Here is a 25,421-nt window from a genome sequence, read left to right on the forward strand (position 1 = left end):
CTCATCCTTGCAGCTTTTGTTTCTAGCTATGTTGCAGAGTGTTGGTATTAATAGGCTTCATAGGCCTAACAAAATCAACTAATATGCTATTGATAAAACCAACAGACAGTAGGCTATATGAAATCAGCTCATGTGCTGTTCAGGTTGGCATCAACAGTCATAAGCCAGTCTTATATGGGCCATTCTGCAATCTGCATCATGAGTACCAGTACTTTGACTTTTTGGTACTTGGTACTAAAAGTAGGCTATATTTAGCTTCCAATAGCCTGTGTTTGTTCTTTTAATTCAAGTGAAGTTTTAAATGTAGGACTTTGATGTGTAACAGAGTGCTTCTACAATGCGGTATTACTACAACACTAAAGTAAAAGTAATTTTTTCACTACAACTATATTCCTGCTAACAGCTAGGATGAAGTGTATTTAGCTCTCTAGATAACGAAGTAAGGGCGGGCTGAGTCAACCTGCCACTCCCCGCTCAGGCCTTCACGGGCGCGCGCCTCTGCTCATGCGCGCTGCTGTCACGCTCCACAACCAACAGGCACAGAATTCCAGGGAGGAAGTCACTGAGATTGGGAAACGAACAACTCATAACGTGCCATAAAACACAATACAAAACCTGTCCCGGAGACGAGAGGAAGTCGGAATACGGCAATTCCGCATTGGGAGCAGTGAAATAAACTAAGTTTGGAGTATGGACTAGAGGCGGCGGGTCGCAGCAGATGGAGGCGGTGAGAAGTTTGGTGTTTGTCGGGGCCGTGCTGCTCGGAGTGACGGGAGCGTTGGGCAGAGAAGGTGGGTAACTTTCGCAGCTTTTCTCTCCACTAAAAGCTCCCCTGTTAACAAAAGAGAAACCCCGCTTTTATGGAATATTAAAATGGAGTATGCGGGTTGTATTTGAGGGAATTTTTGAGGTTTCGCTTGCCCCAAAAGAGGTTGATATTTCTGGCTGGGACCACATTCCTCCGTGAGTCCGCAGACCTCGTCCTGTCTCAGGCTCAGTCACCGCTGAGGCTCGTGGGATTTATGAAGCGCTGATAAGGAGAAAAATGGCACCTGTCACAGAGTAGACTCAAGGGAGATTTATTCTTTGGACTTAAACCCAACTTAGCAACTTGTAGCACGGTTTTGTTGCACAAATAAACACTGTAGTTGTAACAGGTAACAAATATGAGAACCTGCTTTGCAGCTTAGGGGACAGACGCAAGCTCCGGGTGACTGGGTGCGCGTGCAGGCGGACGTTAGGCTGGTTTGCAGTGAGCGTAAACAAAAACAAACCAACAACAAATAACAGCCAGTGCATTGTGCGCCAGGGATCATGACGATGTCAATTATTCACTTCTGGCTCCAAAGAGGACATTGTCTGATAGAGGGCCACTTGTCACACTAGGAGCTTGAGTGCATGCCAGTAAAACAAGAGCTAAGTGAAAGTGCAAACAAGTGCAAATTTGCAACATAGTTAGTGCAAATTGCAAGTTTCTATAACGCTACAGAAATTAGGCATTTAATGAGAGATAACCCTGGTTATGATTTGGCGCTATACAAATAAATTTGATTTGAATTTGAATTTAATGTATAGGTTAATTTAGAGTAATACTGCATTTTCACCCTTTATAACACCAGTTTCTCTTTTCTGCTCTTCAACAACAAACAAACTGTTTTGATGATTTATTAACTCAGGCTGAAGTTTTAAATCAAACTTGTAGATGGGCAAGTAACAGAAAAAAGCAATTCTAAGATGAAACTTAGGGCTTTAGATGTAGCTTTTTTTAAATCTTTATTTGGACCAAATAGTTCATTAAAATCATGAAAATAATCATTTATTTTATCTTTAGGTTACATGCATGGTGCTTCATATTGCTATTGATCCTCTGTTAAGTGGAATCAAATATCAATACGCGTTGTCTGGTGATTTTAAAAGCATTTAATATGTCATATAGTTTTTATTGACTTGTACTTTGCAGTTTTTATCGACGTTTCCTTTAAAAAATCAAAACCCTTCTGAGGAAATAGGTCAGTGTTTTGAATGATCTTTTCATGGGAATGATTAATACGTTTTTTGCTACTTAAATGAAGTATATGAGAGATTTTTTTATGTGCTCAGGCTTCTTTGTGTTTTATTAGCTGCTACCTGCACCACCACCACCACCACCATCACCACCATCACCACACACACAGAAACAAAGCCACTAGTCACCGGTGAAGTGATTTCAAAATACAACTGCATTGTTGGTGGGAACAGGTTGGTGCACTTTGCTCCACAGTGTCGATCTCTGTAGCATCAGTTCAGTGCGAGCGATGTGATTGGTCTGTTCTATCCTACTTCAGCAGCACATCGTGCACAAGCGGATAATTCTCAACAGTTTCAGTTACTAAGTGTTGTTATGTCCACACACACACACGAGTATGATTCCAAAGGTCAGCGGTGGTGTATTTTTGTTTTTCTTTAAGTGGTCAGAAGTAATTATTTCCACATCCTGCCCCTGTGTGAGAGCAGAGTGTGTGTGTGTATGTGTTTTTGGTGGGCCCATTATCCGCAGGGTTCACGTCCTTGTCACACTCCAGTGCTCCTATTGAGTGAAACTCACAGCAAAGTGATTAAGTCGTCCTGAATGGGCCTCAGTGGCAGGTTAACTCGGTCAGCAGTGACTCAGCCGTCTCGTCTGCGTGTCAGTGATCTGATCGCTCCGAGCTGAGGAGGAGGCTGTCAGTGGGCCTTGTTGCCACTCAGAGGAAACTGCCGACATCTTCTTGTCTGCTTTCTATGGTTGGAGATACACACCTTCCACCTGCATGTACTGCCACACACCTGCACAAGGGAATCACAGCTGTAAAATAAACCTGGGCAGTGTTGTTTGGAGTAAACTATTTCTTTATTAAACCACCTGTACACCAAGTCTCTACTCAGGAGGAAAACATTACTGCTTGTGATTTATCCTTTCTTTCTAATACCAGTATCCAATATCGGCAATTACTTGTATAAAGCCTTAAATACATCAATCTGCACCCATTTGGTTCTGCCCGGGAAAAAACTACCTGTCACCAGAAATCAAATCCTCTCCGCTCCAAAACAGTATCATACAGAGAAAGTGTTACCACCGTGGATGCATTATGGCTGCCACTGGAAACATACGATTTAGAACGACTATAAGAAACTGATTTTAGGTCCTGTATCACCTGATAATAGCAACATACTCTGTAGCTGAGCGGGACAATTGGTCCGAGCTACACTGAAAACACTCTCTCAAAAACTCTTCGGCAGACACAGAAGACAGACGTGTAAAAAAAAACATACATACAGACATGTTATTCTCTCTAACATGTATTTATTCATGTTATTTCCAAGTTCTCACTGACTTTTATACTACATGGAAGAAGGAACTTTTAAGATATTTTTTCTCTATGTATTTGTGTAATGTTAGCAGTTGACCCGAGCAGGTCAACAATGCTAGAAATCAAATCACATTCATACGAGGTTAAAAGTAAACATCTGAAGAGAGACAATAGTAATGGTCAGCATCAATAATGGTTTGGTGGTTTCTCACAGATAACAGTTCAAGAGGTCCTTAATAACTTAAATAACACCTGTGTGGTTATCTGCTGCTTTACTTCCTCCTAAGGTGTTTGTTAAAACAGACTTGTGGAGTTCCTGATAAAGTTCAGCTCTCAGAGGTTATTCATGCAAGAGGAGGACAAACAGCAGGCAACCCGTAAAGAAACAGCAGTTAGCTTGGCCACCAAAAAGTACGAAGAATTAAGATAAATAAGTTTATAGATACTTTTGTTCCAACTAATTAAATTCGGGCCTTAATATTGATATATTGATTAAATTAGAAAACTTAAGTTAGTTGCAGTAACATTAGGGTCTGTGTCCACTAACGCCGTTTTTTGCGGTGGTTGTCTGGCGGCACTTCCGCTTCACTCGGTAGTGATCGTAAAGTCTGTTTTAAATCGCTCTGTGTGCTTCATATTTGCTTTAATTCAATGAAACTTACAAAGAAAATGATGGAAAGGAATCACGTCCTTGCATTAGCAGCAGCTCTACACCTGGAAACCGAGGACGCTGAGCGCTGAAAACGCGGAGCTGCGTTGGTTATGTATAGAAAATAGGTGCTGCCAGTGAGAAAAACTTAGTTAGTGGACACAGGCCCTTAATTTTACATGCTGTATTATGTTGTAATTACTGAAATATTGTTATTGTGTGAAATAGATGTCGGACGTGCAACATTCCAGTATTTCCAGTAAATGTGTCACTTAAATGATATGCTTTTGTTTTCAATAACCTTAATCATTGCACAAAATCTGGTTTAATACGTAAAATGATCAATCTACTCTACAGTCAGTCAATTGAAATGATCTTTCACATGCAGCTGCAGATTCTTTCTGACTCTGTAAAAAGGTTTGCAGGAGATCCTCTGCTGTGTTGTTGTTGTTGTGTTTGTGATTGTACTCTCTGCGTGACAGGGTGCCTGAGTGAGGAGCTCGTGTCTGACGCTCCGGTACACTACGGATCCTGTTCTGCTTGTCTGTTGAGCAATACCTGTTTTTTCTTCCTCGTCCGTAGAGGGAGAGGGGGAGAAGGAATGTGTTCAGGGAGGTTTGGAGAAATTTGCAGCTCATGCAAGACGCGTTGCTAGGATTAGCGTCGCATTCGAATGGGGGCTGACATGTTAAATCTGGGGGATAACACGCTGACAGAGAAAGTCCTGATGGATCAGTTTGTTCTGTTTGTGTTGAGCTTTGAAGGATCCGATCCATCAGAGGAGAGTCGAGGCCGGTGGCTCCTGTCGGCTGTCTGCAGGCTCTTCTCTCGTGGATCAGTCCGACTCCGGCAGGAGCATCACGGCTGTCGTGTTTCTGTCACTTACCGTACACACACTGGTAAACACACACAGACACACTCCCTGTGTTTCTGGCATGCAGCCACACAGGTGTGGCTTCAGGCTGGCTTGCAGTTTGCAGACTTACTCAAGCAGCCATTGGCAAACGACACTCTGAGTTTACAGTCACATCCTCCCCAAGGAAGTTGGATTAAGATCTAATCAGTAACTTAGAATTCTCGCAAGACACAGTATGTTGTGACCAAAGCGGTCTTATAACGTAACATGAAACTCTGGGAGAAGTTCTCTCATGGAAGATGGACGGATTAGAGATCCTGTGAGTGGAAAAACAAGTCGGCTTCTAAGTATTGACGTAGAAAATAAGAAGATAAGAAAGTTCAAAGTAGAGCTGAAACAATAATTCAGCAGAAAATATATCAATCAACCATCAACTTTCTTTTTAGTCACTTTTCATTAGTTAATAATCACCAAACAAAAAGCAAGAGGGATTTCAACGTGATGCGTCATGAAGGAAATGTTCGCCAACGTTTCTCCCTTCATAACGCCAGAGTTAGTAAATAAGCAACTCCAGCTGAAACGACAAGTGTGAATAAAAGTTGAGGTTTTATGAGCATAAAGCCGTGCGTGTGTTTCCGCCTCCATCAGAAGGAAGAACTTTTATAGATTTAGAGGGCTACACTGTTAGGCATTAATAGTGTTGCACTCTAGTGTGCACCAACAGTGCATTCAAACAGGGTATTCAAATAGAGGTGGGAATCGCAGGGTAACGTGGCCCACGATAACGATACTTCTTTTATCCAGCTGTCAGCTTCTTCTTCCGCCAATTCTTTTCCATTCACGTTACCCTCATTAACGTCATCAGCGCCATTTCAACGTACCATTCCGACACCTCCTGGCGATTCTGGCTCGTACAAGTAAGGCCGAATAACCGATCCTAGAGCAGCCATGTTTTCTACAACTTTGGAATAACAGTGCAGCCGCTCCCCCACGTAGGATCGCACACGTTGGGGGAGGGGCTAGGCGGTCACTCCAAATACTGTCAGCCGATCGTGGCTAAGGTCTGACCGTTGAATGGCAAAACGGCTTGTTCGTTTCAGGTGATTGAAAATTGATTGAATATCTTAAATATGTCCCCTTATTGATTTTATTCTTGACTGCTGTTTGTTGTTATCCCCATATTTAAACATACGTAGCATCTTAATCTTCCTGTTGTCCCCACTGTCCAATGTGGTCGTTCAGAATGGATTTAAAAACTGCCTTGAGGACGGCTTGAACTCGTTTGTATGTTTCAAGTTCCTTTGGTGCAGTAAAACCTGCCTCTATTTATCCCGGAGCATTGATGAGATCACAATAAGTGCAAGCAGTTTCTGATTTAAGAAACAGAAACTCAGGCGGACTTCATCAAGTCAAAGATCCTAATGAGGACAACAGACAGGGAAGTAGAAATTCTCTTGTTTACAACAGAATCAACGGACCAGTGGAAGTTTCCAGAGCCAAGTCACTGTGCAGCAGCCAGCATGAACACGATCCTCTCAGTGTGTGTGTGCTTGGATGTCAGTGGTGGTCATTAGTTGTGTGGGTGACCTGCTGGACACAGAGATCCTCTCGTAACCTGGAGGATCCCAGTGTCCTGACACGTCTTTGAACGAGACTCTGAACCTCCGCCTGGCTTCTCACACGTCAAATAAATACATGTGTGTCATCTTTTAGCAATGCAAAGACCCACATTCCTGTGAAATGACACTTTGCAGGTTCTAAAAAGAGTCGGGGACGCGACTCGCAGACTAGCAGGATGACGTGACGAGGAAATTTTGAGCTAATCGACCCTGAAACCAGGTTTTAAAAAAACGATGTAGGGAGCGGATTCAGAAGAGCGAGCGACATGACAGCCGGCTGATCGAGCAGAGTGCGATAAAAGGGAGAGTATTTTAGTCCAGGGGGGATGGAGGGGTGGGCAGCTCCTAACAAGGCCGCACACACACACACACTAACACACACACAGGCGTTGCTGAGAGACTTTTGGAGAGCAAACAATGCGGGAATAAAAGGAGAGGAAGCTGAGAGCCGGCTTTACACACCGCTTTTAGAAATGGAAAATCTGCTCTCCGGCACATTTAGCTAATCCCCGGAGCTGGAGCCGTGTTTGTTTGTGTTTGTGTGCGAATCCCAAAGTTTTAGGCAGTCAATTGTATTAAAAATGATTTAAATGCCGGAGAGTAAAAGCTCCCCTCTCGGTTTCGCATGTAAAAATATTTTCCACGATGACATCACCGAAGGAGGCAGCGATTACTCATTTGATTTGATATTTGACACATGCTGCAACGACTGGGTGTGTATTTTTGGCGGCCGCTCCATCAGTCAAAGACCTGTTCGCTTGTCAGATTTTAATGCGGACTTTATTTACACCCAGCGCTTTAATGTGGGTCAAGTCCTGAGTGCTCGGCCATCACCAGGAAACTCTACACGTGGCAGGCGCACATACGTGATAAGAGCATGTCTGGAGGAACTTCATCACCCTGACAGCACTTCCTGTTCCCCCGATGATGCATCTGAGGCGTCTTCTCCCAAAAGGAGGAACAGATATAGCACTAAGAGAGGGGAGAGGAGACAAGGGGGGGGTCTTTATCAGGAAAAGTGAGTTGACTATTGAAGGGCTGTTGGAACGGAGCCAGAGGAAGTCATTTATAACCCCGGCAGAAGAGGGACTGCCCACTGTGTGTGACTGCCTGCTAAAGCATGGGAGCTATGTGCGTGTGTGTGTGTGCGACAGCCCCCATGAATTGTAGAGCTGTATGACCCTGAATGTAACGCTGTGTGTGACCCTCTGTGGGGAATCTGTGCTCTCTGCTGCCAGTGGAAAATATACCATACACATACTCAGAGACACACAGAGGCAGCGCAGATGGTGTGTGTTTCAGAGGAGCGCGTTCAAGGCCGCTTGTAAACAGTTACACAGTCAAAATATGCGGAGTCCAAGTCCGTACAGCCGGCGTCTTTTTGAGTTTAGATATAAAATCCTCCAACTTTATATGAGCAACATTCAGTCTTTGGTGTAAGAGGATTAAATTAATAAAGGTTAATAAACTTTCTTTACATATTTTGTCTACAAACTGCTTTCTTTCAAAGGCTAACCTTACATTAAATTAGTTGTTACCGAGTTCATGTGAACTGATCTGTCTCATATCACAACTAATAATTATTTTCATTAACCTTTTATCTGTTGATTATTCTTTAAATATTGGAAAATCAACTTATCAGTTCTACAGCGTTTCTCTATCGGGAATATTTTGGAGGAATGCAGGGTTTTTAAATGTGATAAAAAATATGTCAGTGATGCATATCTACTAAAATATGTTAGCGCTGTCGCCTCACAGCTAGAAGGTTCCTGGTTCGAATCCCTGTTTGGACGTAGGAGTTTGCATGCGTGGGTTCCCTGCGGGTGCTCTGGCTTCCTCCCACAGTCCAAAGACATGCTCGTTAGGATCAATGGTGACTCTAAATTGCCCGTAGGTGTGAATGTGAGCGTGAAAGGTTTGTCTGTCTGATCAGTCCAGGGTGTGCCCCGCCTCTCGCCCAATGACAGCTGGGATTGGCCAGCCCCCTGTGACCCTGAACAGTATAAGCAGCGTGGGTAATGGATGGATGGATATCGACTAAATACTCATAGTGTGATAACTTAAATAAAAATACGTTTTTGAAATCAAATTTTATATTTCATATTTCTATTTTTAATGCAAGGACAAACTGTTGTTAACCATCAACTGTCGCCACAAATGAATCATGTTCAAGTTTTATTTATGTTTGTGCGAAGCTAACGTGACGTGGTTGAAACATAGCAGCAATACAGCTGAAAACTTGGACTTCAAATGACCATCTGCTTTGAGTTCTTCCAGACTTTGTGCATTTTTTGCAAGGAGAAATGAGCATAACAATTGCATGAAGACAGTTTTTCATAAAGTTGGGCTCATGTTTTATCTGTGTTGCAGTATGCCTGGGTACGGACATGAAGCTGGCCCTGCCCTCCAGCCTGGAAAACCACTACCAGACCCTGAGGCTGCTCTACACCGGCTGCCAGGTCGTCCACGGCAACCTGGAGATTACACACCTTCATGGAAACCCTGACCTCTCCTTCCTACAGGTATATACGGACTTTAAAAATGGATGCGTACAAGTTTGTAGTACAGCTGCTGTTATACTGCTACCGCTAATGGGGCTGATGCTTTTACTTTAAATCCAAGAAGAAGAAGCATTCAGTTGGTTAGCTCCAGATTCTCTGTTTCCACCACTGACTAATATAACTTTTATCTCTTCTTCTTCAGGGGATCGTGGAGGTTCAGGGCCATGTCCTCGTTGCTCATGTGTCAGTGAGTCTGGTTCCTTTGGACAACCTCAGGATCATACGAGGCAGCCAGCTGTACAACTCCAGCTACGCCCTGGCTGTGCTGGATAACACTCTGGACGGACGGGGGCTCAGGACGCTCCGGCTTCGTTCCCTCACAGGTCAGATACTCTCATATTATAGAGTCTATCCCCGTCTGGACTTGACTGGACTCCTCATTTATCAATCTTGTGTATCGTCTCCCTTGCAGAGATCCTGTTGGGCGGGGTGTATATTTGGGGGAACCCTCAGCTGTGCTTCCCAGACGCCCAGAACATCATATGGAGGGACACTTTGGACGAGCAGAACATCCACAAGAGTCAGCAACGGCTGCAGCCGCGAGCCCCCGAATGTGAGCAGCTGACTGACTTCATTGTACACTTTTACTAATTAAAATCACAAAGTGGTTACACATGCACACACACAATCAATCATATAGACACATTATGTAAGGTATGTTTTAGCCACACTAGCAGTAGCGATGGGTGGCATTGTTAGTCTGGTATATGAGATGGATTTCCATGAAATACTTTGGTACAGATATTCATGATCCCTAGAGGATAACTCCTTCTGAATTTGGGGCTTTTTCTCCATGAGACTGACACTGATATTTGTGCTTTAGAGTGAAATTTGTCGCCAACAATGGGATGGATAGAGGTCAAATTAGCGTCAGATATTCCCAATAGATAGATTCTAGTGACTTTTCATATCTGCTAATTTCCCAATGCTTTGTTTTATGGCGTTACACCTTCAAAATGACATTGCTATCACCTCCAGCTGAGCTTTGGCTAATATTTGCACGCTTACAGGTAAAACTAACGCTGTGAACCTGTTATATCTGGACTGCTAAACTTCAGCATGGCAGAATTTTCAACTATTAGCATGTTAGCATGCTGACGTTAAAGTGGTAATCTCAAAGATCTCAGTTTCGTTCTCTTTGGCGATAAACGGTAATTACGGGAGCACACTTCCCAGATATCTAGACAGTGCTGCCTGTGTGGCGTCCACGGTTGGCTCCAGTTGTAACTCTTGATTTTCCTCGCTGACGGTCACTTTCCTTTTTAGACTGTTTGCCTTCATCTGAGTGTCGAATTTTTTTCTTTTTCTTTGGATTTTCACTTATTTTTTAAGTTGTATCTGTAGTCATCGATCTTTTCATTTTGTTTGTTCAGCCATAGTAGATTACTGTTTACTCGCAACACCTGCAGAGACCGGAAAAGCAGCTGCTTTGCTCCGCCTACCCTCTCTCGCAAACCAACCACTGCTGGGTGATGGTAAACGCGTCACTAACTGGGCGCCGCTTGTGTTACCTCATTCAGTGATAGATAGAGACTTAACAGACATTTAATTAAATGAAAATCTTCGAGATTATACTTTTTACATTTAGCTCAAACTGCTGTGTCTAAGGGCGGGGTTATCCTGGAAAGAGCGAGATATTGTCAGCTGCAGTCCCCTTCACCGTTCTGACGTTGGAAACGGTTCAAGGGAGGTCGTTTCAGTAGTACAGCACCACAGAGGTGTTAGCATAACTGTAGACTTTTCATTTTGTTTTTCTCTTTTTAAAAAATGTCAAATTGTGATGAAGGTGCTCAGCTCTTTGCCTTTGTTGTATCTTCTGGTTCAGGTCCAACTTGCGCCCCTGCGTGTGGGAAAAGCTGCTGGGGAGAAACTGCACAGGACTGCCAGACCTGTGAGTTAACATCATGATGTGTGTGTGACAGTATGACACTACAAAATAAAGGCCCAGAGCGGGTGAATTAAACCTACTTTTTTCCCTCTCTGTTCAAAGTGACGCGTATTAAATGTGCGTCTGGCTGTCAGCGGTGTAAAGGTCCCTTTCCCAACGACTGTTGTCACATGCAGTGTGCTGCTGGCTGCACGGGACCCAAACACTCAGACTGCCTGGTAAATGACACAAACATACTACACCACTTCTCACTGCGTTGTCAGACAGCCTTTTGTTCACTCTAGAGTAACATGTTCCCTCCTTCCTTCTCTCCAGGCTTGCCGTCACTTCAACGACAGCGGCGTGTGTAAGGAGAACTGCCCTCCTCCCACTATCTACGACCCCATCACCTTTCAAACCAAACCCAACCCAAACAAGAAGTTCAACTTCGGAGCCACCTGTGTGAAGACGTGTCCTTGTGAGAGCCTTTTATTGAAATGCTCAGCTAGTTGCCACTCTGCAGCTAGACCTGATGATTGACTGTTTTGCTGTAGGGCGCCCTGATGACAGTAGATGCTACAGGAGGAGAAAAAATATTATAATATTCACTCTTCTTGCCAAGATTGCCGCACACATTCCAGGGATTCAAACCTGGCAATGTTACAATCAAATTCCTGCTTCTGTAACGCTTCAGGCTCCCAGCTTCCCATTTCATCATACAGTACCTAATTCATTGTCTTTTTGCTGCCCTTTAATCGCTTTCTCTCCCTGTCTGTAGATAACTACCTGGCTATGGAAGTGGCCTGCACATTGCTTTGTCCAAAAGCCAACCAGGAAGTCATCATCGCCAGCCCTGATGGGAACGAGACGCAGAAGTGTGAGAAGTGTGAAGGAGACTGTCCCAAAGGTGAGAATCTTTGTGATGCCTGCTTTGTGTCAGAGGTTCAGGCTGCTGCTGGTGGTTTAATCGGGTTTCCACATTAAAGATCCCTTAATACTAACTGAGCATCAGTTAAAAACCTAATTGATGCTGTTGCTGCCAATACACAACACTTTATGGCCACAGTGAAGCAGAAAAAGACTTCCTGCAGGATTACATCACATGACAAATCATCTCAAACTGGTTCCTTAAACATGAGTTCAGTGTAATTTACTCCTGAGTCACCAGAGTTCTGAGATGTGCTGGAGCAGGAGATTGTGTGTGCAGCTGACAAATCTGCAGCAACGACATCATGATATAGACCCTATAGAAGTCTCTAAGAACATTTTCAAGCCCTTTGTTTGATCCATGCCACTCGAGCTGTCGCAGGGTCCTTCCCAGGATTAGAAAGGTGTACCTAATAATGTGGCCACTGAGTGCATTTATCCAAAAGTCAAAAAGAGACAACAGTTGTGCACGTTTCAGCTCAGATGTTACACAACTAATGTTCTGGATTATTTTTAAGTTTTGCATTCCCCACGTGCATGACGTGTGACTGATGTTCTGCTGACAGTGCAAAGTGAACCAACCTGTTTCTTCTGTACCTTGTTGTTATAACCGGGGTTTGTCTCATAGATCAGGGTTGGTACATTTAAATGACTTAGATCAGAATAACTTCATTTACGCTTAGAAAAGAGGATCCTTTCCTTTTACTTTGTTCTTGTCTTGAGGGGAGCAGGATGACCAAAACTATTACACAAGTGACTCTTTATAGTCATTGCATTTGGGACATATACAGTATTGCAAGACATGCTTCAGATTTAAACACAAACACAAGTCTCATTTTTATGCTACATAAAAGATAAATGAACTTACATTTACACAACAAGATCAAGACATGTGCTATCAACAAAAGGTCAGCATGGATAACACCTGTCAGCTCCTTCACACCATCTATAGTAGGTCCTTTATAGATTTGTACAATTCATTTATATTATTAAACACTCTATAGATGTAGATGTTTTTACATGTAAGGCATATCTTCCCTTCATGTACGATGCTGAAGGCACCAGACATGCCTTCCCTCTCTCCGCAATTCACTTTCTGCCCTTGTTGTTTAAAGCAGTACGCCGATGATATCTCGGTTTATACAGGTAGTTCTGACCAAGTAATCTGATTGGACGAGAGGCATTCCATGAGTGCTGATATCGAGAATGACATCACTGGGACTTTTCACTCTCTGTATCACTCTGCCTCAGCCAGGTGTTCTGAATACTGTTACATTACAGCAGACTGTGTATTTCTACATTAATCAAGCTGTACCGACCATGATGCATGATAAATCAGAACAAACAGATACATTTACATGATGAAAATCAGCTGATCTGTGATGACCTGTAGACACAAGCTGTGTCCCAATCCAGGGGCTGCAGCCTTCGAAGGCTGTATTTGAAGCCCGAGTACGTCACAGCGCGTGTCGAAGGCTGTCTCAATTCGGAGGCTCCTTCAGATGCGGCCAACAAATGCGTCCTCAGTTTCCCGGGCCACGAAGGATCCATAAGGTGCATCCTTCGTGGCCCGACGTATCCCGAGATTCTTTGTGCGCCAATTCAATCGAAATGGCGGACTCTCAAGCAGCTACAGGGTGCAGGAGAATGTTTGGGTTGCTTGGCAACAAAAGTCTAGTTTCAGTTAAGTTGTGGATGTGGTTGAGTTGGTACTTTTTACTTCTATTCACCGCTTGTGTAACTGTTGTACAAAAGCAATATCACACTCGAGGTTGTGATGTTGGACTGAATATCATCACAGCTGTGATTATCTGCGGCCTCGTGCCTACAACCGAGTCACAGCTGTGATGATATTCAGTCCAACATCACAACCTCGAGTGTGATATTGCTTAATCCTACAGAGGGTTGCGGGGGATTTTTTTCTTGTGATATTAAGAAAATTTAATTTAATTTCTGGATTTAAGACAAGTTGGATGAAATGTAATTCCGTGGTTTGTTTCAGTGTGTTATGGTCTGGGTATGGACAACCTTGGTGTCACGGACAGCCATGGCGTCACCATGGTAACATCTTCCAACGTGGAGCAGTTCAACAAGTGTAAGAAGATATTTGGTAGTCTGGCTTTCCTCCCGCAGAGCTTTGCAAGGTAAGAGCCACAACAGGCTAAATATATAATATGTACATAATTTTAGCTCATAAAGAAACACAAGTAATTAATTTATACTTCCAATCATGTGCACTTAAGTACCAATACGAAGCAGCCACATCCCTCCTGTTCAGCCCTTTAAATATTTCAGTTTACAGCATCCTTTATAGAAGATCTTTGTGTAAGTCAAGGGGAAACTTGTCAAGCAAGGCAAACCCTTTAGATGACTGTACTCAAGTGTGCTTCAGACTTCAAATGTTTTCACCTCTACAACAAAGAAACTGCTTTTGTGTCTTTTCTCCTCATTAAGATGAAAGCAAAGGATATTTAAACATAGTGGCAAAGTGAATACAGACTTTATGTGCAGTAATAAAATATACAGCATATATCTAATCAGTCAGCTGAATCACAAGTGAAAATAAAAGCTTGGTGCATCGGTCTCTGTGACAACCTGAGATGCCAAATCCCCGATAAGCCCTTTTACGTGAGCCAGCAGCTCACAATGAAAGTGTGAAATGTAAACACGCACACCTGAGATAACCTGCACCACCCGAGATTTTATCTGTACTTATTTCACAAGATAATCATCGAGAAATGATCTAGTGATGCAGTGCCTCTTGTTGTTCTTCTTCGTCCAGGGACGCTGAGACCAACACAACAGGTCTGACCCTCGAGCAGCTGAGCGCCTTCAAGAAGCTGGAGGAGATTACAGGTGTTTGTGGAACCTGATTTAGAACTGGAAACGTTCTCTTTAAAAAAAAGCCTGATGCACAGATACACACTTTGTTTCTCCTCTTAGAGACTTGAACGTATCTTTTTCTTCTTTTGACATGCAGGATATTTGTACGTTGACGCCTGGCCAGACGAGTGGACAGACCTGAGCGTGTTTGAGAACCTGAAGGTGATCAGAGGCAGGATGCTCTACAAGTAAGACTGTCTGACTAGAACGTTTCTGTATATTAACCTTGGTGTCCTATATCATTCTTATCTCTTCCACCCTTATTCTACAGTACAGTTTTTTTAAAGACCAGCTCCATAGGTCGCACATAATGATATGCATACTGCACCCCGTCCTTTAACGGGATTGGCTCCTTAGGTTTGTGATGTCTCATACCTGCCAATCTGAAAACGTGTTGTTCCGCCTGTCCTTGGTACACTGCAGTTTAAAAGCAGACAGGCCCAGCCATGGAGATGACTGCTTACGTTGTCCCTGATGTGTCTTGTAGCTCATGAAAAACACCACATGGAGATGTTTACAAGGTTAAACACTTGATTTGCACTGGAGGGGGTCCTTAAGATTGTGATTTTAGCTGCCTTTCTACACTTGTTTTGCAGCTTTGTGTCTTTGTTTGTCAGTCCCTGGATCAGTTAAGGCAGTTTGTTCACTTTAAGGGTTATAAAAGCTAATTATTAGCCAGCACACACCCGTCAAGACAACACAACAAGTGGGACGCTATCTAGTGCAGCATGCTAAAACTAGGTCAAACTGATACATGTGGGATCTGCTTGTCTGACACTTTCAAACAACACTTTTATTGTTGTAAATATAAAAGTCACATTGGGTCTTTCTTGCTTGTTTTCTCTCATCTAAATTCTTCATTTCCCTTTTCTTCATTTGTGACTCCCAGCTTCTACTTTGAATAATTCGTACATTTGTTTTTTAAATTCAGGGGTGTATTTTCACTCGCTATCCAGAACGTACACATCCAGTCTCTCGGGTTGCGTTCACTGCGCAGCGTCAGCGGAGGTTTGGTCCTGTTGCACAACAATTCTCAGCTGTGCTACACCAACTCACTTCCCTGGGATAGTCTCCTCCATCCAACCCAGGGGCCCCACCGCATTGTCAGCAACAACCAGGAACTCCAACTCTGTGGTACGTGAAAGCACACACCCAGGTCCATTAGAGTTGTTGTTGGTTGCACTTTGATCGGACACAAGTTAATCAACTCTTCCTTAGCATTATGTTTATTGTTGAGATGTAATTTAGCTGCAGAAATGACCTTCATTAAACAGCATTTGTGGAGGTTTGAGCTGCAGCTTAAGCTCTGACAAGGATTAAAACAGTCATGTAACAAAGTCACGTTAACAATACAAAGAGTGTGTGTCATGTTGTTTTCCCTGTGTGTGTTTTCAGTGGCAGAGGGGCGAGTTTGTCACCCGCTGTGTGAGGGCGGCTGCTGGGGACCGGGGCCCAGCCAGTGTGTGTCCTGCAGGTTTTTCCAACGTGGCACTGAGTGCGTGGAGCAGTGCGACATCCACCAGGGGTAAGAAAGTTTGCCTTTGTAGGTGGTAACATTTGGTAATGTTCCAAATAATACAGCTAACCAAATGCTCTCCAATAAACAAAAGGAAAGCTAAGCCATATTTGCCCAAAAGAAAAGACGTGGACAGATGGATTTATGTGGGATTGGCTGGGTCGGCGGTCAGCGCTAAATGCTAGAGAGGTCACAATCAATCAATCTGAAAGCTTTTAACTTGAATTGCTCCCTTAAGCAATATTGATAAAGCAAATTCATGTGATAACGCTGAGGACTCTTCACTCAGTAACTCGACTGATGAACATAAACCTATGTATTTCTATTATGACACAAAGTAATAAGTCGAGATCTATTTAAGTTGCCACAGAATTCACAGTCTGAATTTGTTTGGTTGATAGGAAGCTTAACTGTTGTTAAGGCAACCACTGAATCATGAGCTGTCATTAACCTAACCGTTACATTGTAAACTGACAGAAGGCCCGCCTCTCCATTCATCCGATTGGACAATGAGAAAAATTGGCCATGACGTCGGGCGCTTTTCTGCTTTGAGTTGAAGTTTTTTCAACGCGAGGCGGCTCAGAGAGTTTCCACAAAAACGAGAGGCGCTCTGCAACGCAGCAAAAAGCATCCCTCTCATTGAAAACAATGACAAAAGCTGATAAGACGCGCTCTGTCTGATCGGACCCTTACAGAACAGCCACTTAGCTTAGCTGGAATCGAATGGAGACTGGAATCAAGGGGACGGAGTTAGCCTTGGTTTGTCCAAAGCTAGTAAAAGCTGTCTACGGGCACTTCTAAAGTTCACTGATTAACATTTTATATCTCTTTAGTTTAGTATGTACAAAAAACAAATGGTGAAAAATGACTATTTATGGTTCTTTGAAGGGTTTTTCACTGGACTGCTTTTAAGGTAATGTTAACCTAAGCTTCATATTGAACCTACAGGCGTGAGAGTGATATTAATCTTATCTAACTCTCCACAATACATAATTTTTTTCACAAAAGAATATCATGATATGATCATACAGTACAGCCACAGTATGATTACACTCAAAGTTGATAACAATAAGACATATTGTCTGTGGCTCGGAGATCATCCTGTGCAGGTCGTCAGTCAGTCAGTTATTTCTAGCTGTGGCCCCCCTCTTTCTAAAAATGTATGTCCTTTATGACATGTGTCAGGTGCTTTAGATGAAAGCATCCAACAAATTCCTAGACTGTGTTCTGGGATGTAATGTTACATCCCCGCTGTGCTTGTTTTGCAGGTCCACGCGTGAATACGCAGACGGGTCTTTGTGCGTCCCCTGTCACTCGGAGTGTCGGCCTCTGAACGGCTCCGCCTCCTGTCACGGACCGGTAAGATGTTCATGCAGTTTTTTAATATATTTTTTTTGTTTATCAATAAAAATAATAATAAGTTGAAGCTCTAAACTGATAATTTATGAATAATATGAAACACTTAGTAAAAAGGTTTGTGTAAATGTTCTTGGATGTTCTCCTCCGTGTGCCTCTGTGCAGGGCGCAGAGCATTGTGAAGAGTGTGGAAACTTCCAAGATGGTGAGTTTTGTGTGGATCATTGTCCGAGTGGTGTGAAGGAGGATCAGCAAACCGTGTGGAAGTACAGCAATGCTACAGGACACTGTCTGCCCTGCAACACCAACTGCACACTGTCGTGAGTGGACACACATCGCAAACAGACGCACACACACTTCACATCCGATCAATCACGGCATCCTCTCGGACAGACTGAGGCACTGAGTCGGGTGTCAGGTCCAGCATTAGATTGGTTTAAAGCTGTTCAAAGGATGGTTCTGTGTGTCTCTGAACAATTATGTCTATTCTCTTTGAAGTACGGTGTGCCTCAGGGGTCAATTTTGGGACCTTTTTTTTCTGTTTCAGCTGCACCGTGATGGATGAGAGAGGCTGCCCCGTTGACACCAGGACAGGGTGAGCTGCTTCAACTGTTCAGACATGAAAGTGGTGTCCGTCTGTGCCAGGGGTTCATCTTAGTTCAAGTTTTTTTTCAGGATTAAATTGAAATCAAATTCAATCATCTTAGTGTTTTCCTTTGGGACGCTTTTTCTGAACTGTTTTCTCTGCTCAGGCCGGGCACGACCATCGCAGCTGCAGTGGGCGGTGTTGTGCTCTTCTTCATCCTGTTGGCTCTGCTGGTCTTCTACCTGAGGAGACAGAAGAAGCTGAAGAGGAAGGAGACAATGAGGAGGATCCTGCAAGAGCATGAGGTGGGCACAGAGCGAGAAGACAAGCAATTTAATTTTGCTTGCGCAGGTGTTTAAACAACATGTTTTTGCAAGAAGCTAAAACATAAGTGAGACATGTGCTTGACTGTTTTTAATTCAAATCAGTGTGAAGTTTACTTCCTATGTTTCCCTTTGGGGGCTTTAGTGTGTAATGAAGGAATCTAACATCTGCTTCCTTCATGTGTGCAGCTGGTGGAGCCTTTAACACCCAGTGGTGCGTCACCAAATCAGGCTCAGATGCGCATCCTGAAGGAGACTGAGCTGAAGAAGCTGCGGGTGCTGGGTGCAGGGGCTTTTGGTACTGTTTACAAGGTACGAGTCGGCTCTCTTACACTGCACTCAAAACTGGTTGTTACAAAAATGCACGATTAAATAATTTTGGTTTCATCATCTGTTTAGGGAGTTTGGGCTCCTGATGGGGAAAACGTGAAGATACCAGTTGCCATCAAGGTTTTGCGAGAGAACACATCACCAAAGGCCAATAAAGAGATCCTGGATGTGAGCCAGATTCAAAAACAGCACAATTACAGCACAAATAAAGTTCGCAGCTAAACGTGTTTCCTCCCCCGTCCGCAGGAGGCCTATGTGATGGCAGGAGTGTTCAGCCCGTACGTGTGTCGTCTGCTGGGCATTTGTCTGACCTCCACGGTGCAGCTGGTCACTCAGCTGATGCCGTACGGCTGCCTCCTCGACTACGTCAGGGAGAACAAGGACCGCATCGGCTCCCAGTTCCTCCTCAACTGGTGTGTCCAGATCGCCAAGGTATGTAAATGAGAAACAAGGTGTCATTTAGGTTCTTGTACTTCTACTGTAGGTGCGTATTTCTCTTGTTGCTGGCTTTCTTATTTTTCCATTTTCAATTTGATGTGTTATCAGCTTGTATTTTTGTGGACTGATGGATCTGTGTATGTGTGTGGGTGTGGGTGTAGGGGATGAGCTATCTGGAGGAAGTCCGGCTGGTCCACAGAGATTTGGCTGCTCGCAATGTTCTGGTCAAGAATCCAAACCACGTGAAGATCACAGACTTTGGTTTGGCTCGTTTGCTCGACATAGATGAGACTGAATATCATGCTGACGGAGGGAAGGTGAGTTTGGGCCGTGACTTTAGGGAGCATCTACGCCTGGGATGTTCACATTTATTTATTAATTTTTATATCTGTGTTTCTAGGTGCCGATTAAATGGATGGCTTTAGAGTCCATTCTGCACAGGAAGTTCACTCATCAGAGCGATGTCTGGAGCTACGGTTAGTATCAATCAGGGCTGGAAATGACATTAAAGAGGGGGTGTTATGCTGTTTCACATTTTAAGACATATATATAATGTTACAATGTCGGATGTCCAGACTAAACGTGGGTGAAGTTTCAAATCTGTAGGTAAAAGTATGTTTGACGTCACAAAGGGCAGCCTCAGCAGGCTTCTGAGAGCTGAGCCAATCAGAAGAAAGTGGGGGTTTCTTAAAGGGACAGAGCTGACTGAGTCGTTTCAGGCAGAGGCTGTATGAGGGCCTGCACAGAGCACCAGTGTGAGAACAATGAGGAGTTTTTTAAACAGTAAACTATGCTAAGCTACTCCACAGGTATCACAGAGTGAAATATGAAGCCTGAAATTAGCATAATACCACCTCTATGAAGACATAGTTTTTTAACATCCTTACACCAGTAATTCTAGCAGATCCTCATATTTTTATTTAAGTATCAAGTGCAATGTTTGAGAAATGTAGAAGTTAAGTTGGAAAAACGTTGTTGTTGGCTAAAAAGACTAAAAATGTGATCTGTTGTGATCACGTTTGTGTCTCAGGAGTGACCGTCTGGGAGCTGATGACGTTTGGAGCCAAACCCTACGACATGATCCCGGCCAGAGAAATCCCTGATGTTTTAGAGGGAGGGGAGCGGCTTCCCCAGCCCCTCATCTGCACCATCGACGTCTACATGATCATGGTCAAATGTCAGTAACTCTCACTGCAGCGTTCATCTGTATTCAGTAAACCAATGTGATGATTAAAATGGAAACTTTGTATGAATTTCCTGTTTAGCCGAACACAGTTGTCCCTTGTTAGTGCTGAAGATGAGTCATTGACATGTGGATTTGATGTTTGTACGGCAGGTTGGATGATTGACCCAGACAGCAGGCCGAGGTTCAAAGATCTGGTGAATGATTTCAGTGCCATGGCCAGAGATCCACCTCGCTTTGTCGTCATTCAGGTGTGCATACGTGTGTTTGACTTCAGTGTAACTTTGCCAACGTTATATAATCACAAATGACTCCTCAGTTATTCTCTCTTCCTGTGTTTTAAATCCGTTCTTTGCCTCGCAGAATGACGAGCAGATGAGCATGTCCAGCCCAGTGGACAGCCAGTTCTTCCGGATGCTTCTCGAGGAGGAAGGGAACAACATGAGGGAACTGCTGGATGCTGAGGAGTATCTGGTGCCTCAGCCAAACCTTTTCCCTAGAACTCAGCCGGACGGGGCTCAATCCAACGGGCCGTCCAGACATCAATCATACAGGGTCAGGGTCATTGGCTTTGTACACACGCACGTCCCACAACTATTTATTTAACTTGTATCATAGTGACTGATTGAATGTCCCTTTAACTTTGAAGCATCATGATCAGGTCGCACTTTGACCTTCTTGCTTGTATCTCTCCCTCGAGCAGAGCAGAGATCACGGCTTGGATATCGATCCCTCCATCGCTGGCGGCCCTCGCACCATGTACTCCTCCCTGAGCACCCTGGGCCGCGGCCAGTACCCGACCTTACCTTCAGGAGCCAGCACCTCCAACGGCATATGGCCTTCTCAATACCCAACACTGGCTCGCAGCCCCTCAGCCGGCGGCCAGTCGGACTCTGTCTTCCTGGATGGACCTCTAGACGACTCCTCCATCCCCCCGGCCAGCCCTGGACGCTACTGCAAAGACCCCACCTACTCCAACGGGAGCCAGGGCGACCTGGAGAGCGATGGACCAGCGCCGAATGGCTTTCATCTTCCTAATCACCTTCATCACTCACTGCCTAGACGGAGCCATGGGTATAATCACAATCATGCCTTACCAGGTGAGCACTGCAGGATTTCTCTTTAGTTATCACAAGACAGATGATAGGATTGATAATTAATCTCTCCTCTTTCCGCCGTCTGTTCAGAGTACGTCAACCAGGAGATTCAGGATCTCAGGCTGGAGCGACCCACCACGCTGCCTCGCAAACTCTCCAGAGCAGACCGGCGCCTCCCCAACGGCCTGAGCTCCGGTCACAGCGTGGAAAACCCGGGGTACTTGGTCCCCTCGAGCCCTGGGCACTCTACGTCTCCAGCGTTCGACAACCCGTACTACCTGGACCTCGTGGCCAAAGCCAAAGCCGTCGCGGGGATGGATGGGCTCGAGGTACCGGAGAGAGACGGAGGAGCGCCCAGGCATATGAACGGGTTTGTGACACCCACAGCAGAGAATCCAGAATATCTGGGATTAGCGGACACCTGGAGTGGATATACTTGAGGAGGAGGATGTGATGAACTCAAAAGGAGTCAAAGCTTGTGTTCTACGGAGGGACACGAGGAGCGAGAGAGAGGGAAGATGAATAGTTTGTGAGAAGTGACTGATTCAGAGAACAGTATGTGCATGTGGAAGTGAATCTTCTCTCGATATCGAGCGAATACAAACCGGTCGAGGTCTGGGAGAAGTCACCAAGACTCAACACAATGTAGCATTAATCTGGTGTCTGTGGCATCATTTGTATTCCTGTCTTCCTCTCAGTGCTCTCAAAACGACTGTAAAGTGCCAAAAAAGAAGTTAATTCAGCCTGTGTATAAAATCAGTCCGTGTAGGCAAAGGAGTTCTCATTAGTTAAAGCTCATCCTGGTACACGCGGTGTTCCCAGAATCTAACATTCGACTGGGTTAGTGAACGCTGATTGATTTCTTTTAAGTTTTTAAGTGTGTGTGGTTGTTTCTACAACATGTGAAGCATTTTTCTCTCCCCTCGTGCGTCTTTATATGCTATTAATCCCAGCTAAATGGAGAAATACATACAGACCACTTTGACAAAATGAGCCATGGCGTGCACTGAAGGTGATGCTTAGTATTCCGGTCACTTTGTCTCTGACCTGATGGGGGTCTTCAGCGCACTCAAAAGACATTTTGTTTTGGCCAGAGAAGGCCCTGCAGCCCATCTGGCCTGTAGACATGCCCCCTGAAAGAAAGGCATCCTGTATGGAGAAGACAGAGGCATTGTGCCGCACTGATGTATGTGGTTGTTAGTGTCCGCGGCTGCAGCTACTTTGTGGTACGGCACATGAGATACGAGGTACGAGCAGACTTTTTAAGCACACAAAAAAGATGTTTTTGTTTTAAATACAAAGTGTACTGTTAAAGTTAGAGCCAACTTTTCAGGGATTTTGCAAAGAATTAGGAAAGATTAAGAGCATTTTAAATCATGCACATGGCACTACGTGTGAGGATACTGCATATGGCGCTCAAGGATTGTTTATCACATTAAGCCTGTCGGCTTTTGTGGCCTGTCACTGCAAGAAAGCACCGCAGGCTACTCGAGAGTGTATCCCACAAGAAGTGAAGAATTTGCGTGTAAATATTCATGCGTTTGAAAGCAGTTCTGCTGTTTGTGTGTACGTGTAAAAGCGAGCGATGCACTGGACACTGGAGCTGAATGTGAATCTGAGGAGGCAGAAAACATTGCTCTGGATAATCAATGCATGGCTCAAATTCCACTCAGCGAGAACACACTGGCATCCCAGTTAATAATCAACAGCATTTTTTTGAAGAGTTTTTTTTTCATGTAAACTGGCGTTTGGCGGGGGGAGGTCAGAAGTGCCTCAAAGGAGCTATTGTCTGACCCTCGTGTCCTTGTTGGAAAGTCAGCGCTCTCCCAAGTCACACGTCCCAAACAACTGACCCCAGCTTTACAAAGTGACAGAGTTTGGGACAGAATGCGGTTCAGAGTCCTGTCGCGAACGATAGACTTGATTGTTGAATGTTTAAAATGCGCCATTAACACTAAGTTTGACTCTGAAAGTCTTTGGGAAATTGTCTTTTATCTTGATGTTCTCATACGGGTTTCTGAAGGGTTTTGTTCCAGAAAATGATCTCGAAATATGACACCTGATTTTATATAAGAAATTCTTAAAGATAGCATGTTTTTATGAAAACATGTTTTTATTCTAATATCGTCAACTATCATACTAACACTATAAAGAATGGAATTATTATTGAGTGATAAGATTCATATAACAGTTTTCATGTTTATATATAATGGATATTATAGAATAGTGTTTTGAAATACAACTGCATCATATGTATTGTTGCTGTCAGGTGAAGACCTCAAATCTTTAATTAGATTGATTTTAATGTTTTTTTCTTGTAACCCTTAAATTGTAATATAAAAATGCACCCCCTTAAATATAAAACACTATTACCAAGGAAATCTCCAAAAGATAAATTGAAAAAAAAAAAAATTATTTTAGCCATTCATAAATAAACTTGGAGGTACAATGTTTTCACAGGATCATAGCAACATGTTCCCACTTCCTTAAGAATGTGATATTTTCTATTATGCGACCACTTTATATCCAATCACAACTGATGTACTGGTGTTTACACTGTAGTGCCTTTTAGTGCAAGATGTTAATTTTACATGTCTCATGTAGCTGACACACTACACAGGAATCTCTCTATGTGCATATCTCTTCTCTCTCTTGTTGGTCTTTTTCTTTGAAACAAAGTGTTGATGTAAAACCCTTCACTCGTATTCAAACCAGTGCAGAGTCTGCGGACTGGCACTGGTGGCTTACTGCGCACACATTGAAATCAACTAAATGTTCTTCCTGCTGAAGTGAACTCTGGCACAAAGATGTTGAAAAAGAAAATAGTTTGGCCCTTTTAAATAGTTAGATTGAGCAGAAGAGTAAACTTGAATGTAAAAGGGGTCTGTGCTGTGTTAAACATCGACAAAAGTTTGTTTTCATCCGGGAGCCGGCCCAGTAGAAAGGAACGGTTAACTAACAGGAGTGTGCTGAAGGTTTTATAAGATTAAATATCCGTAATTTACATTTTGAACTAAATGTATTTTTTTTACTTTTTATGTGAATACTTTTTTTTTTTTTTTACTTTTCACCGTTTGTATGATTTTGACAGAAATATGAATAATAACCATTTTATTGTTTTCTTTTTTTAAATGCATCCTTTACTATTTGGTCAGTAAGTCCCATATTGTAAATGTGTATTATATATAAATAAAAACAATCACTTTGGTAGCTAATTTGATGGAACACATTGTGACCAGTTGCTCTACTGTGGAGGGACGGGGAAGTAAATACATTAGAAAATATTTTATGAAGAAATGGTCATTTTTATATGGAATTGTTTGCATACATTATGTGTGTCATTAAAAGCATAAAAACACTGAAGACTCCAACATGTTCTTGTCTTTACAGAGTGAAAAACAATGATTTCCCAGTGTGCACTTCTCTTACCCCTCGGTTCTAACACTGTGCCGGCCCCTGCTGGTCACAAAACACAACACTACTACAATACAGCTACTATGCACTGCAAACTGCTCCTGCCATCCAGTGAAGGAAACTGGAATTACAACAAGAGTAGAGGGGGGTTAAGAGATCTGTGTATCATTGTGATGTCTTTAAATTAGTATTCTTGTTTTATCGCTCTTATGAGATTTAGTTTGCCAGTTAACTTATTTTGCATCACTTAACCAGCTCTTCCTTTTGCCTTCTTCTGATTCAGTGTAAAAACTGTAAATGTGGGCACTTTTTTCTTCAATGGGTTATCCCATCACCGCTGCAAATCTGTTAGAAGGTAACCTGGTACACAGAGGAGGGAAACAGAGCCGCTACTTGGCACTGTAAGGCCCAATCCCAATCTCCACCCTAAAGCCTAAGCACTGAACACTCAGGCGTGCAGTGCGTGAGTGCGTGAGTCCGTGAGGCT

General features: G+C 43.5%; 1 protein-coding gene across 1 annotated transcript; it reads left to right on the forward strand.

The window, feature by feature from the left end:
* The first annotated feature begins 548 nt into the window (after positions 1-548).
* erbb2 (erb-b2 receptor tyrosine kinase 2) lies at positions 549-24,871 on the forward strand. The gene is made up of 27 exons (XM_069663863.1): positions 549-791; positions 8,824-8,975; positions 9,157-9,337; positions 9,427-9,567; positions 10,840-10,905; positions 11,005-11,120; positions 11,218-11,359; positions 11,660-11,788; positions 13,811-13,952; positions 14,591-14,664; positions 14,789-14,879; positions 15,623-15,825; positions 16,087-16,216; positions 17,476-17,566; positions 17,729-17,883; positions 18,111-18,158; positions 18,316-18,454; positions 18,662-18,784; positions 18,872-18,970; positions 19,049-19,234; positions 19,402-19,557; positions 19,641-19,716; positions 20,271-20,417; positions 20,577-20,674; positions 20,787-20,978; positions 21,127-21,523; positions 21,611-24,871. The coding sequence occupies exons 1-27, from the start codon at positions 719-721 to the stop codon at positions 21,958-21,960; spliced, it is 3,897 nt and encodes a 1,298-aa protein (XP_069519964.1). The 5' UTR covers positions 549-718; the 3' UTR covers positions 21,961-24,871.
* Positions 24,872-25,421: the final 550 nt, after the last annotated feature.

The sequence above is a fragment of the Semicossyphus pulcher genome, unplaced genomic scaffold (assembly GCF_022749685.1).
Source record: "Semicossyphus pulcher isolate SPU_LCO1_2020_fin unplaced genomic scaffold, fSemPul1.0.p SCAF_16, whole genome shotgun sequence".
NCBI lineage: Eukaryota > Metazoa > Chordata > Actinopteri > Labriformes > Labridae > Semicossyphus > Semicossyphus pulcher.

Excerpts from the sequence above, each read along its gene's own strand:
- erbb2 (XM_069663863.1), top strand. The coding sequence starts at position 719 with ATGGAGGCGGTGAGAAGTTTGGTGTTTGTCGGGGCCGTGCTGCTCGGA. Across the intron at positions 16,217-17,475 it reads CAGTGCGACATCCACCAGGG|GTCCACGCGTGAATACGCAG; the intron begins GTAAGAAAGTTT and ends CTTGTTTTGCAG. Across the intron at positions 18,971-19,048 it reads CCAATAAAGAGATCCTGGAT|GAGGCCTATGTGATGGCAGG; the intron begins GTGAGCCAGATT and ends CCCCGTCCGCAG.